This window comes from Prunus dulcis, chromosome 5 (assembly GCF_902201215.1).
Source record: "Prunus dulcis chromosome 5, ALMONDv2, whole genome shotgun sequence".
NCBI lineage: Eukaryota > Viridiplantae > Streptophyta > Magnoliopsida > Rosales > Rosaceae > Prunus > Prunus dulcis.
In genome coordinates this window covers 12,389,189-12,402,880 of record NC_047654.1, presented here as the reverse complement: position 1 = coordinate 12,402,880, position 13,692 = coordinate 12,389,189, and the positions used below count along the sequence as shown (strand labels likewise).

Here is a 13,692-nt window from a genome sequence, read left to right as displayed (position 1 = left end):
CCACTGAGAGTTGGAGCCAATGAGAACCAGGGCAAATCAAATTGAATGAAATCCTCCAATGCGAACAAAATCACCACCATAATCACACAATGCAAAGGCCCCAAGTTAGTTCAAATTCTCCCTCCAAACCTCCTCCACCTAAATGATCAAATTAAAATCACAGGGCTCTCTCATTTCTTGATCAAATGAAAGCCACCACCAATGCGAACAACATCACCGCCGTAATCAAACGCTGTAAGACCCCAAACGAACTCCTCCGACTCCATGCTCTCACCATCACCAATCCCACTCTCACCAAAACGACTTGTCGTGATGTTATCACCTCCAGCATCCTCCACGCCTTCATCTCTCTGATCCCTTCTTCCTCTTCAACCACTTCACTCTGCTATGCCGTCTCTCTCTTCAATCTCATCACAAGCCCATCAACCTTTTGTTTCAATAACATTATTAGAGCCCACACCCTTCTTTCTTCCCCTCTCTCTGCTCTCGGCTTCTTTGCCCGTATGCGCCGGTTTTCTCTCCCCCCGGACTTCCACACCTTCCCTTTTGCTCTCAAGGCCTGTGCCCAACTTGGGTTTTCTTCGTTTTTCATCTCTCAGGCCCTTCACACGCAGGCCCTCAAGTTCGGTTTCGCTTCCCATTTGTTTGTTTCTAACACCCTCATTCATGTCTACTCGATTTGTCATCACCTGAACCATGCGTGTAAGGTGTTTGATGAAAGTTCTCACCGGGATGTGGTCTCCTACAACGCCATGCTCGACGCCTTTATTAAGGCCGGTGAGGTTTCTAGAGCGCGTCAACTGTTTGAGGAAATGCCTGTGCGGGACTCCGTCTCGTGGGGTACCGTTTTAGTTGGGTATGCTCAGATGAATCAGTGCGAAGAAGCGATTCAACTGTTTGATCAGATGCTTGGTTTGCGAGTTATCCCTGATGATATCTGCTTGGTTTCTGCTCTTTCTGCTTGTGCGCAGCTGGGAGATTTGGAACGAGGGAAAAACATTCACGATTACATCAAACGGAACAGGGTTCGACTCAGTTCCTACTTCTTAACAGCGTTAGTGGACTTGTATGCCAAGTGTGGGTGCATTGAGACTGCCCTGGGGATCTTCGAGGCAAGCCCAGATAAGAATGTGTTCACATGGAACGCCATGCTTGTTGGGCTTGCAATGCATGGCCACGGCAAGCTGTCACTGAATTACTTCTGCAGAATGATAGAGGCCGGAGTTAAACCAGATGGGGTGAGCGTCTTAGGGGTTTTAGTGGGGTGTAGCCATGTGGGTTTTGTACATCAAGCCCAGAAGCTTTTCGACGACATGGAAACAGTTTATGGGGTCCCTCGAGAGCTCAAGCATTATGGATGCATGGCTGATCTGCTTGGGAGAGCAGGTTTGATCAAGGAAGCAATGGAGATGATAGACAAGATGCCAATGGGTGGTGATGTTTTTGTGTGGGCTGGGTTGCTAGGAGGGTGTAGGATACATGGTGATGTTGAGATGGCAAAGAAAGCGGCAGAACATGTAATGGAGTTGGACCCTGAAGATGGTGGAGTTTATTCAATCATGGCCAACGTTTATGCAAATGCAGAGAAATGGGATGATGTGGTGAAGATTAGAAAATCCATAAAAGATGCTAAGAGGGTGAAGAAGATCAGGGGTTGTAGTTTAATTAAATTGAATGGAAGCATCCACAAGTTTATTGCAGGGGATAGCTTGCATCCTCAATCAGAAGCAATATATTGGGTTTTGGATGGACTTTGGAAGCATCCATTCGAAGCATGCTAAGCAAGTTCTGATTTTTATTTTTGTTATCATACTTCTACAAATCTTACATAGGAGAGAAGTTGAAATTGGGTATGTGGCCTTGATGTTTGCTACTCTGAAGTAATAAGTATTTTATTAAGCTTTTGTCCCTAGTATAGGATAAGAATGATGCTGACGTGCTACTTCAGGAGGGTTCTACTGGCACTGTGCGCTGTTGGTTCTTGAACACGTATCCCATTGGGTTCTGCACTGTGATACGTGGCTCCAGAACACTCTACTCTTTTTTCTTGATTACGAGAACTCTCTATTCTTTTCAATATTCATCTTATAAGTAAGATCCAGCTGCAGTTACTTTCAAGTTAAGAATCGCTTTCATTTTCATCAAGTTTGTGTTTAACTGAGACTTGTTACTCTTACTGTGGAAGCATCTATTGTCTGATTTCTATATTTCTCTGCGTAAGATCATGGCTTTTAGATCAAGGGTATGTGAGCTCGTTTCCTCTTAAATTTCTCATGTAATTTTTTTTAAATTCTTCCTGTACATTTCTGGGGTTTTCTTTTACTTACCATGTACAGAAAATTGTGCAGAAGCATTGGGAACAAATGGCGAATGGGTTAAGACAATATGCAACCTCAACCTCACCCAAGACGAAAGCCTACACCCCAAGTGCTGGTGTCACTGCACAAAACCAGCAGAGCTACAAAAGGTTCTTAAGGGGAGACTTAGTGCCTGTCTATGTAGCTCTTGGGATGATAACAGTGTCACTGGGGTTGGGGCTCCACACCGCCATGCATCAGCTGAAGCACAACCCCCATGTCTACGTGAAGAAGCGGCGACGCGAGACGCTGCCGGAGGTGGTGGAGCCGGAGCATGTGGTGGAGGAGGCTGAGAAGTTCATGACGAACTCGTTTTTCAGGAAGGTGGCTCATGTTGAGGAGTATGACGGCCACAATCACGCCGTTAAAGATCCTACCCGTAGAGATGCTTTTGCTTACAAAGCCTCCAACCCGCGAGAGCGTGTCGTGACTCTCAAGGACGTTGGAGCAGAGCCTGTCCAACCCAAGGCTTCATACTAGTTTCCTTATTCGATTTTTTAGTCTCTGTTTTTCGTTTGCTGAATTTCTTGTCTGTTTTTTTTGTTTTTGTTTTTGTTTTTTTTCACTGCTATGGCTTTCTAGTAACTCCCATTTGAGTGGTTGTTTACTGTACTGTAACTTCACTCTGACATTGTACATAATCCAAAGGCAATGAACTTGAAATCCATTACCTAAAAAGGCAAAAAAAAAAAAAAATCAAATTGCAAATCCGATGCTAAATTGTTGCCCTAGGAATCAAATCGAATCGAATAAGAAGAATAAACAAACCAAGGAGCTGAAAGCCGGCGAATGGAACGATGAAGAGGGCAGGTTGGAGGATGAGAGAGAGCAACGACACGAATTGATTCTTCAAGAGCTTGGGCGCAGGAAGGGTTAAGAGGAAGGCCAAGGCTGCCTCAGCTGCCACCAGGTACGTCAGTATCATCCACTGCAACGCCGTTTCGCGATCTCAATCTCTCTGTTTCTCTCCCTTTGTCAAATTCGATTGTTTCGCTTTGATATTTTGTTTGTGAGGCTGAGGCCTACTTAATTACTTGCTAATTCTTCTGAATCTGAATGATGCTGCTCTTGCTGCCGCTCTTGCTGCCGCTTTGCCTTAGTTCGGCTTAATCACCGAGCAAGCAAACCACAAGTTGCTAAAGCAAACAAGACTGAGAGGACCGGCCATGGTTCACTCGCCCAAAATCTACTTTAATATTATGCTCCACCTCAAAGTACATTCCAATTATATATTAGCAGCCCCAAATGAACAATATCATATCACGGGCGCTAATAATTTTTTGGTCCATCACTTAAAAGCCCAAAATTAATTTAACCCAAAAACAAAAAACCAAAAAAAACAACTCTTAACCTCATGCACAGACCATATAGTTAAGTCCAACCAAAAGAAATTAAAAAGAATCGTCCACTGTTCATCACCACTTTAATTTTTAACTTCTATTCATGTGTTGGAAGTTATACATTCTGCACCTGCATAAAGGAAATTATGTTGTAAATTATTAGGTGTGGAGCCCACATGTTGGAAAGGGGTCCACATCATTGTAATATATATATACATATGCAATCTGAAGAACAATATAGAGAAAAAGATCAATTTGATTGCAGAGAGAAAAATCATTCTGCTTCTCTCCATCTCAATTCTCTCCAATTTCTCTCAAATTTTATAACACGTTATCAGCACGAGTATCGCTTACATCCTTAGGTGGGAGAAACTTTTCTCAAGCATCATTCAAGCTCGTATCGGCCCAGTAAATATAAAGTATCGCTTGATGATCTTGTTATATCCTGCAAGAGCAAAAATCACAATTCTCCTCTCTGTCAAAAACAGATAACCCTTATGAACAGAGAGTTATAAAAGGAAAGAAAAGATACAAAAATTGTGATATTGATTGCAAGGTAAGGTAAGCAATCAGGGAAGGAGCTGGTGGGAGCAGACAAGCAGCTCATCAATCAAGGAAGGAAGCTGGTGGGAGCAGAAAACAAGCTCTCAATTCTCCTAGTCTAGAAGGACCTCAGGAGATTAGAGCACAAGGCCGCCTTCACAATTCCCTGATCTTGCAGAAACATGATCAGGGATAGTCTTGCTTCCTGAATGGATGATCAGAGATAGTCTTGCTTCTCAGGCATATTAAGTGCTTAATGATAAGAAAAACAAGTAGATATCGCATCATTTTGTATGGGAAACTGGATGTCTTCTGCAAAGAAAATTTCGTTAGTAACACATTTATACACAAATACAATGAATAGATAGAACCGGTGAATTTCAAATTAACCATAGGAAAAAATTGCGAGATTCTCGGGATACTTTTGAAAAAGTAGCTCCGTGAAATCCGTAAAGCAAGATCGGCTTTGAAAATAATACTTGAAAACGCCGAAAGTGCCGACAGGCATTATCAGAGGCCACGTGAAGTTTTGGACTCTTGCGAAAGAAAAAGATAATGTGGGGATTCGAGAAGATATTGGAATCCTGAAAAGTTGCCACATTTTCGTCTATAGATATTTCCTTTGCAAAACTTGATTTGGAGCAACTGCATTTCAACTCAACTTCCTTCATTTTCTGAAACTTTAGTTTCTGTAAAACTTTCTTTGAAACCTTCTTAAAATGGCTTCCTCTTCTTCCTGCCCAAATAATTTCAATTTAAATGATGCTCCCACAACAACCAGTGACGCCAAAGTTTGGCGTCCATCCTTTGTATCCCAAAATCGTCATCTCACAGTTAATGATTCTGTGATGATGAATGATGCTACTGCTGTCATAGTAGCTAGGAATTTCATTATTCCAATGGATGAAATGTTGTTGACAGGGAGGTCTGAAGAAGAGGCTATTGAGGACTCAATGGCTTTTAGCATTCAGAGTGCTGCTTCTGTTTCTAACATGGCTGATCGTTTGCGTGCTAGAGCAAACGAGGTTCAGAAGCTAACAACTGAAAATTCGTCTCTCCAAAGAATGCTTCATGAGTCTCAAAAAGAGGTTGAGAAACTTAAAGGAGAGAATAATTCCTTGTTGAAACTGGTGAGTTCGTACTCTGTTGATACACAGAGAAAGCTAGACATGCTGCAGGTCTCAAATGAAAGAATTTTGGGAGACCATGAGAGGCTCATGGCTAGGCTTAAGAAGCGCCGTCCTCTTCCTTCAGAGGCTTCCAGAACATAATGTAATTTTATAGATTTTACAGGGCCTGCACTTTCATTGCAGGTGTAAAAATCTATCTGTTGTATGTTCCTTTCCTTTTATAATAATAATTGCGCACATTCTTAAACTTGCATATGTGGTTTGTACGTCTTTTCAAAATGACGGTCTGGAACCTTGTGCCTTATAGGTTCAAATAACCACATCAAATCTCTCATATTTCCATGCATGTGAGCCCAGAACTTTTGGTCTGGGTTAAACCCAAACTCATAATTTATTAGCCATTTTCAAATGGACATGAAATATGAATTGAATAAAAGCTACGATAATATCTCAATATAGTAGTGAAGAACATTAACTACTATATACCCACAACTTCAAGTTTTAGGATCTCTCATATATTTGGATCCATGGGCTTCCGGCCCAGATGTAACAAAATATGTGGGGAGCCTCAATTCATCATTTGATTTTTATACTGATATTATCCATTTCACGGTGTATTCTTAACAACCGGATTCACAAAATATATTTCTTCCTTGAGGTGTCGATTATAACAAAATCGAACTTTATTAAATTCATCATTCTCTTATGCCAAGAAAATTTGTGGTGTACCACAATTTGCAATAATACCTCAAAGGTTGTCCATTTAACTCTTGGAACTTTAGGTTCTCACACTTGTTAGATTTTGAACTTCAGGCCAAAATCACATATTCTCATGGTATGGACATTTTTACAATTTTCTATACATATTTCGGGACTTCAAGCCCTTACATAATTGTCCATATTTTGAGGAACTTCTGGCATCTCATTTAATTGTTTATCCATGAGTTTAAGGAACTGCAGGTTCCATTTTGTATATAGTGACGGTTTCCCAAAATGGTTAATATTTATGCATACGTCACTATTCATGTGAATAGTACTATTCATCAATCATGAATACATATCTATTCATATGTGCAGTACATTTGCCAGTACAGTTATTATTCATGTGTACGGCACTTTTAACCAATACGGTACTGTTACATCATTAAGGAAACCCAGGTCCTTATTCACATGTCAGGGATCAAGGACCCTTAAGTCCGATCACATGTTTACAAATATAGTACCGGAGAGACTGCCAGCTCTCATATCAATATCATCATCAAGGATCTTCAAGTCCTGATGTAAATGTATGATGAGGATCAAGGAACTTCTGGTCCTGATCTGTATACTGTAAAAACTCATCATACAGCACAATTAATCCATAAAATAAATTTACTGGTAAATAAATTACTTGTATGGACGTTAATCCCGCACCATACTTTAAATGTGCGGTAAAGTAAACGTGCTTGTATGGGCACTAATTCTGCTCCATACATTTAAATGACAGTAAAGGCGTGGACGATAAACCCGCACCACCCTTTAAAGTAAATTTATGATAAAGTAAATGTGCTTGTATGGGCACTAATTCTGCTCCATACATGTAAATGACAGTAAAGGCGTGGACGATAAACCCGCACCACCCTTTAAAGTAAATTTATGATAAAGTAACTAATTCTGCTCCATACAGTTAAATAACAATAAATTTACGATAAAGTAAATACACTAATTCTGCTCCATACAGTTAAATAACAATAAATTTACGATAAAGTAAATACAATTATTTGTGGGTTCATATCAACACCACAATCAAATAATATAGTAAGTAATATTATTATACTGAAATATTATTAAATTCTGTAAGTATTTTAATAATGTAATTAATTAAAAGAGATAGAGTGAAGCAGGTTACTTATCCTTTTATTTCAGTGGGTCGCACTTCTGACAATAATCCTTTGTTTTCTTTACTTTGCTTTCCGCTAGGATCAACTTGCTTTTCAACGACAACCCAACTTTGTCTTCTTTCTTGCTTTTCAACTTTTTTTTTTTTTTTTTCATTAACCAATAATAATAGAGAGGAAGAGGCCGTCATGGTGCATGCAAGGCTGCTCAATCTCTTCCTCGGCTGCTCAATCTCTTCCTCGGCTGCTTCCCAGCTGTCCAAAACCAGGCTGCGTGCATCGGCTGCTGGAATTGTGGTTGGAGGCTTTCCCACTGCCATGGTACCAGTCCTTGCACACCAGCGAGACCGAGCTCCGATCCTTGCGGGACTTCACCATGTCGAGGAGGTGGGGGACGAGGTGCTTCCAGACCAACTGGTCGGTGCCGAAGCCGTGGGCTAGGACTATGACCTGCTGGCCTGAGCCCAGGACCCGCAAGTTGTGAGCTTCTTCTACAATTCCCATTTCAAATGGCTCTCTCGATGGTTCGGTGGCTCGGTGGCTCTCCCCCTCTCTGGTCTGGGCGTCATGGCAGATGAAGTGGGCGTCTTCGCCCAGGGATTTTTCCTTGTTCTCTTTGGGTAAATAGCCCACCCCACAAATCAGATGAAGTTGATCAGTACGGCTATTAAACTTCCTCTTATGATAAGGGCCACGGCCATAGCCACAGCAGCCATAGCAATTATCGATCGGCCCCTATTGGAAGTATTGGTATTGGTTTGGTGGGTTTAGACAGAGAGCCTCTGAGAGAGAAGTTGAGGAAGGTAAAACAGAGAGGAAGACAGAGGCTTGAGGAAATGGGTGTTTGCAGAGTTTCATCATCAGGAAATTCAGCCGATATATTCGAGAGCGAATTCGTGCTGATAACGTGTTATAAAATTTGAGAGAAAAAGATCAATTTGATTGCAGAGAGAAAATCATTCTGCTTCTCTCCATCTCAATTCTCTCCAATTTCTCTCAAATTTTATAACAAATTAAGATTTATTGATTAATTTGGATTGTAAATGGTTATTGGCCCCAAAAAAACAAAGAACAGAAAAAATATGCCAACTTAATTAGCTGGAACAATTCCTACTCCCACTCCCTTAAACCTACTGTCTGTCTGTAATTAAAACTAACTTTGTCATGGGCCCAAATATGAGCTCATATGTTATGATAAATTGATGAGTTTTACTTGTGATACTGTTCTTTTTGAATTGACAGGTCATGGGTCCAAATCTGAGCTCGGGGTCCAAACTTGTAACTCTCTTGCGCATATCTCCAACTCCTCTTCAATTGCTTCCGCTCTCTGTTCTCCAATACAAATGCAAATGCTAGGAATAAAATAGGAATTAAAATAGGAAAAACAACAAAGTTTCCAAAAACTAATGAACCATGAAAACTGAATCTCGGATGCGTAAAAAAATCCATACGTCATGGCAAATCAATGAGTTTTATTCGTGACGTCGTTCTCTTCGAATCTACGGGTCAAGGCCTCAAATATGAGCTTGGGGCCCAAACTTGTAGTTTTCCGAGTTTGTCATTGTGTGCGCGTCTCTCTAACTCCTCTTCAATTGTTTCCTCCATCTGTTCTTCAGCTCCTCTTCAATTTATTAATGAAGTTCACATTATACTTATGTCTTAGAGCATCTATAATCATGCTCACTATTTGTTTAGTTAAAATTTAGCTAAATACACACAAGTTATTTTAAGAGATCTCTATAAAATTTGAACTCCAATCATACTCCCTAATTTAGGGAGTCGTAAATACTATAATTATTTTTTAATTCAATATAATTGGTCCATCTCTATAAATAAATAAATATATATATATATATATAATTAGCATTAATTAAAAGTTTAAACTATGCATAAAACAAAGTAACATTAAATTATAGGGAGTTACTATGAGTCATTTCTCTCTTATCAGATTTAGGAGCTCCCAGAAGTCTTCCTATTTTAAGAGGTGAATAGGAAGCATGGTTGGAGTTGTATTTTTCCAATTCCTCTCTAAAATTTATCTAAGGAGGTGAATTAGGGAGTAAATTATAGATGCTCTAAGGACATGCTAATTCTTCTGTCTTAGGCCATCTTCAGCCATGGGCTATATCCCAAATATAGGATATAGCCCTAAAATAATGCAAAACTCATCTCTAGTCATGGGCTAAACAAAATTTTGGCCAAGTTTGAAGGGCCACATTTGGCCTTTAGCCCTCCAACCGCGCCACATGTAGCCCAACTTTGGCCTAGCCCAAATTTTTTGTGAGCCCCAAGAATGGGCTTTTGAAGAAGATAAATTATCAGGTGTAGGCAAGAGTACGAATCATATCGTGCAAATACATATCCAATAGCCAACATTAAAAGTGCTGACGTCATTGATGATGTCAGCTGGATATATATATATATACACTTATATATATATAAATGTTTTCAATTCGTGTTATTTAAGAATAAAAAATTATAAAAAATTACTGGTCATGACTATTGGAGCCCGAAAAATTATGTTTTCAATTTTTAAATGTTTTCAATTAATGTTTTAAATGTTTTAAAATGTTTAAAATGTTTTCAATTCATGTTTTCACACATACTTTTTAAATGTTTTAAATGTTTCAATTTGTGCTATTTTTAAGAAAAAAATATTTAAAAATTCAACACGAGTCACTCAAAAATCATAAGCTGAAAAATTATTAAGATTCCTTCAGGATAAGACGTTTCACGTGGACACAAAATCTTATCAAAAATCTTGTCATATATGGAATATAAATATTATCTCTAAATAGTATTTAATTAAATTAAATAATACATTGGTCATGACTGTTGGAGCTCGAAAAATTATGTTTCCAAATTTTAAATGTTTTAAATGTTTTAAAATGTTTAAAATGTTTTCAATTAGTGTTTTAAATGTTTTACATGTTTCAATTTGTGTTATTTAAGAAAAAATTATAAAAAATTCAACACAAGTCACTCAAAAATCATAGTCCGAAAAATTATTAAGATTCCTTTAGGATAAGACGTTCCACGTGACAAGACCCGACCCAAATTCCGCTTTGGAATCCGAGCCGGACTCTATGCATATCCGACATCTGGCGGATGTCGGGCACGAATGACCTAATTGCCCTTCCCTACTAAGCACGATAAAATAACAAGGTTGACTTTTACCGAAAAATCGACAGAGTCTCCTTTGTAAATTGGATCAATACCAAAACATTTACACCTGCCAAACAAGCATATATACACAACCAACTGCCAGCATATGTATATATACATTCCAACAGTTACATTCTAATTCTAGGGCAAATTATCAGAGCGACTACTAAGAATTTACAAAGGAGTCAATCCTTTTACAAAACAAAAAGTCCTACATCAAAAAGGAAAGCGCGGAAGGTGGAAAACGGCCCGGTGGTGGATCAGTGTGCACGCCTACTGCCTGGGGGCGCAAAACATTGAAAAGGTGAGTGGACCCAAAAACAAGTTTAGAAAAATACATAAGAACATACTAACCCCACTGTAAAAACAGTTATACAAACTAAATTATTATCTTTATTATATTCGTTCTGAAATCAATGCACTCATATAATTATACATATATATGCCAATCATATTCATTTAATTCATGTTTTCAACATACTTTTTAAATGTTTTAAATGTTTCAATTTGTGTTATTTAAGAAAAAAATATTAAAAAATTCAACACGTGTCACTCAAAAATCATAACCCGAAAAATTATTAAGATACCTTCAGGATAAGACGTTCCACGTGGACACAAAATCTTATAAAAAATCTTGTCATATATGGAATATAAATATTGTCTTTAAATAGTATTTTATTAAATTAAATAATACATTGGTCATGACTGTTGGAGCCTGAAAAATTATGTTCCCAATTTTTAAATGTTTTAAATGTTTTAAAATGTTTAAAATGTTTTCAATTAGTGTTTTAAATGTTTTACATGTTTCAATTTGTGTTATTTAAAAAAATTATAAAAAATTCAACATGCGTCCGCTCAAAAATCATAGCCCGAAGAATTATTAAAATTTCTTCAGGATAAGACATTCCACGTGTATCACAATTCATATTAAAAAACAAAACACCCACCTAACTCACTTTATTGGTTATTCTTCTCTCTCTCTCTCTCTCTCTCTCTCTCTCTCTCTCTCCTCTTCTTGTTTTCTTCTTCTTTCATGGCACGGTTTTCTTTTTCTTGCTATTTCCCAAGTTTTCATCTTCTTTATTTATATTTATTTAATTCTCTCTTCTCTCCGTGTCTTTTTAGAATCCAAATTTCTTGTCTTTAAATGTAAAAGTTGGGAACCAGTGAAGAAGTCTTCACTGTCTATCAATGTGGGTTGGGGTTTTGAGGGGTGTTTATGGTGTTTATGAGATGGATATTTGGGGGAGAGGACAGAGAGAATGGGTTATGGCTAAACTCCGTGATAGTTGTTGGGTTTTTTTTTTTCCTAGTTTAATCTTAACGGGTCGTGTCGGATATTCGTGAATTGTAACGGTTCGTGTTTGGGTCTAGTATTTCTCACACGAGTCGTGTCGTGTTAACCCTTTAAGTTAACGGGTTGACAAGAACACAACCCAAAAGCTGTTAGCATGAAACCTATGTAAAACTGATAAATTTTGCTTAAGAGAGAAAGGATTTTCTTAATAAACCTATGTGAAAAGAATAATTAAAACTATGTACCACTCTTTTAAATCCATCATACGTTTGTAATTGAATCTAGGACTTGTTCAATATAGGTCCCTACATTTTCTATTTCCTAGACATATACCCATCACTCTATAAATCTATATGTAAAACTCAATTTCAAATTTAAATGACCAGTAGGATATAAGAGGTTATAGTATTCCTATGTTTTTATATCATTGCCAATTTGCCATTAAATTTTATATTTTATTTATAATTTATTTCAAGCATTTTATTAACTACCATAAATGTAATTAATACTCCCTATTAATAGCATATCAATCACCCCATTTCTTTTGGTTACCATTCTCCCCAACATATCGCTCCTAAAATTGCAAACCAAATATATATATATATATATAAAGTACATATCCAATAATGTACATATGAAAAATAATATAAATATATACCTATAAAAATATAGGTATATTATTTGCCAAATTTTTTATAGAAAAATAGGTACATAATAATTTATAGAAAATATAGATACACAATAATTTATTAAAAATAATAGGTAGATTATTATAGAAAAATAGGTACATAATAATTTATAGAAAACATAGATACACAATAATTTGTTATAAAAAAATAATAGATAGATTATTATCCATGAAAAAAATTAAATTATAGAAAAATAGGTGCACAATAATTTATAGAAAATATAGACACACAGTAATTTATATAAAAAAATAATAATAGGTAGATTATTACAGAAAAATAAGCACACAATAATTTAAAATAAAAAATATGTAGATTATTATCCATGAAAATACTAGGTACAATAAATGGAATCTAAGTTCTAAAATAGGTAATTATTATTATCCGGGAAAGATGGAACAAAATTTCAAAAACGCAATAAGGAAAACAGCCTGTCAACAAATTGTTGACTATATTAATAAATTTTAATAATAAAACGAATAATTAATTGCAGACAAAAATTTTAGAGGAAATCACCACAATAAATTGGGGAACCAAAAATTAAAACACCACCCCATTACACATTGAAAAATAAATAAGGGTATTTTGGCAATCAAAAAATTATAATAAATCAGATATTGAGTTTAATAAGGTAACTTGATAAGTTGGATCCTAGTTATGGGTTTTTACTTATAAAAATTGGGTATTATTTATAGGAACAAAAAATGAAGGGTTGTAGGTAAGGTAAGTTGAATTTGAAGGATGTAAGCCAAATTTACTATTAAATCTATCACATGTCTGTAATTAAAGTATGTAAACATCTCAACAACTTTGTTGTTGAATCCTAATTAATGACATAATTATAAGAGATATTTAATAATATACTCATTTTTAGCACTAAAACTATAAATAAACCATACATCATTTAATTTCTATAAACAAACTATATAAAAAATCTCAAAAAATAACATAATTTGAGCTCTTATATTGAGTATAATAGTGAATCTCCCTAATTATATTTGATAAATGGCTATGGCCCATAAGTACAAGTAGTAGAAATTTAACTTTGTTATATTTGAAGACGTGAAGCACGCTTTAGTTGTTTGATTTGAAGGCTTAACTTTCAACACTGCCACCTGGCTTGGCTTTTTTTTTTATTTTTTTTTCCTGTGGCTTCAATTTTCTCCGTTATCGCCGGCCAGTACAGCAAGAAAAAGAAGCGAAAGATGCATGCATGGTTTGGGTTTGCTTGATTATAAATAGCAAAGCAGGTTGGAGCTAGGAAAAGCAGTAAGCAACGAGAGAGAGAGAGAGAGAG

General features: G+C 36.7%; 2 protein-coding genes and 1 long non-coding RNA gene across 3 annotated transcripts; 2 read left to right on the top strand and 1 right to left on the bottom strand.

The window, feature by feature from the left end:
- The first annotated feature begins 15 nt into the window (after positions 1-15).
- Positions 16-1,970, top strand: LOC117629294 (pentatricopeptide repeat-containing protein At5g61800). Its single transcript, XM_034361837.1, has 2 exons — positions 16-1,850; positions 1,949-1,970. The coding sequence occupies exon 1, from the start codon at positions 186-188 to the stop codon at positions 1,779-1,781; it is 1,596 nt and encodes a 531-aa protein (XP_034217728.1). The 5' UTR covers positions 16-185; the 3' UTR covers positions 1,782-1,850; positions 1,949-1,970.
- On the top strand, positions 1,861-3,077 carry LOC117629295. The gene is made up of 2 exons (XM_034361838.1): positions 1,861-2,242; positions 2,349-3,077. Exons 1-2 carry the CDS (start codon positions 2,225-2,227, stop codon positions 2,835-2,837), a joined length of 507 nt encoding a protein of 168 aa, XP_034217729.1. The 5' UTR covers positions 1,861-2,224; the 3' UTR covers positions 2,838-3,077.
- Positions 2,387-3,541, bottom strand: LOC117629296. The gene is made up of 2 exons (XR_004586054.1): positions 3,126-3,541; positions 2,387-3,028 (listed from the first exon to the last, which is right to left on the bottom strand). It is a non-coding gene; the product is annotated as an uncharacterized LOC117629296 (long non-coding RNA).
- Positions 3,542-13,692: the final 10,151 nt, after the last annotated feature.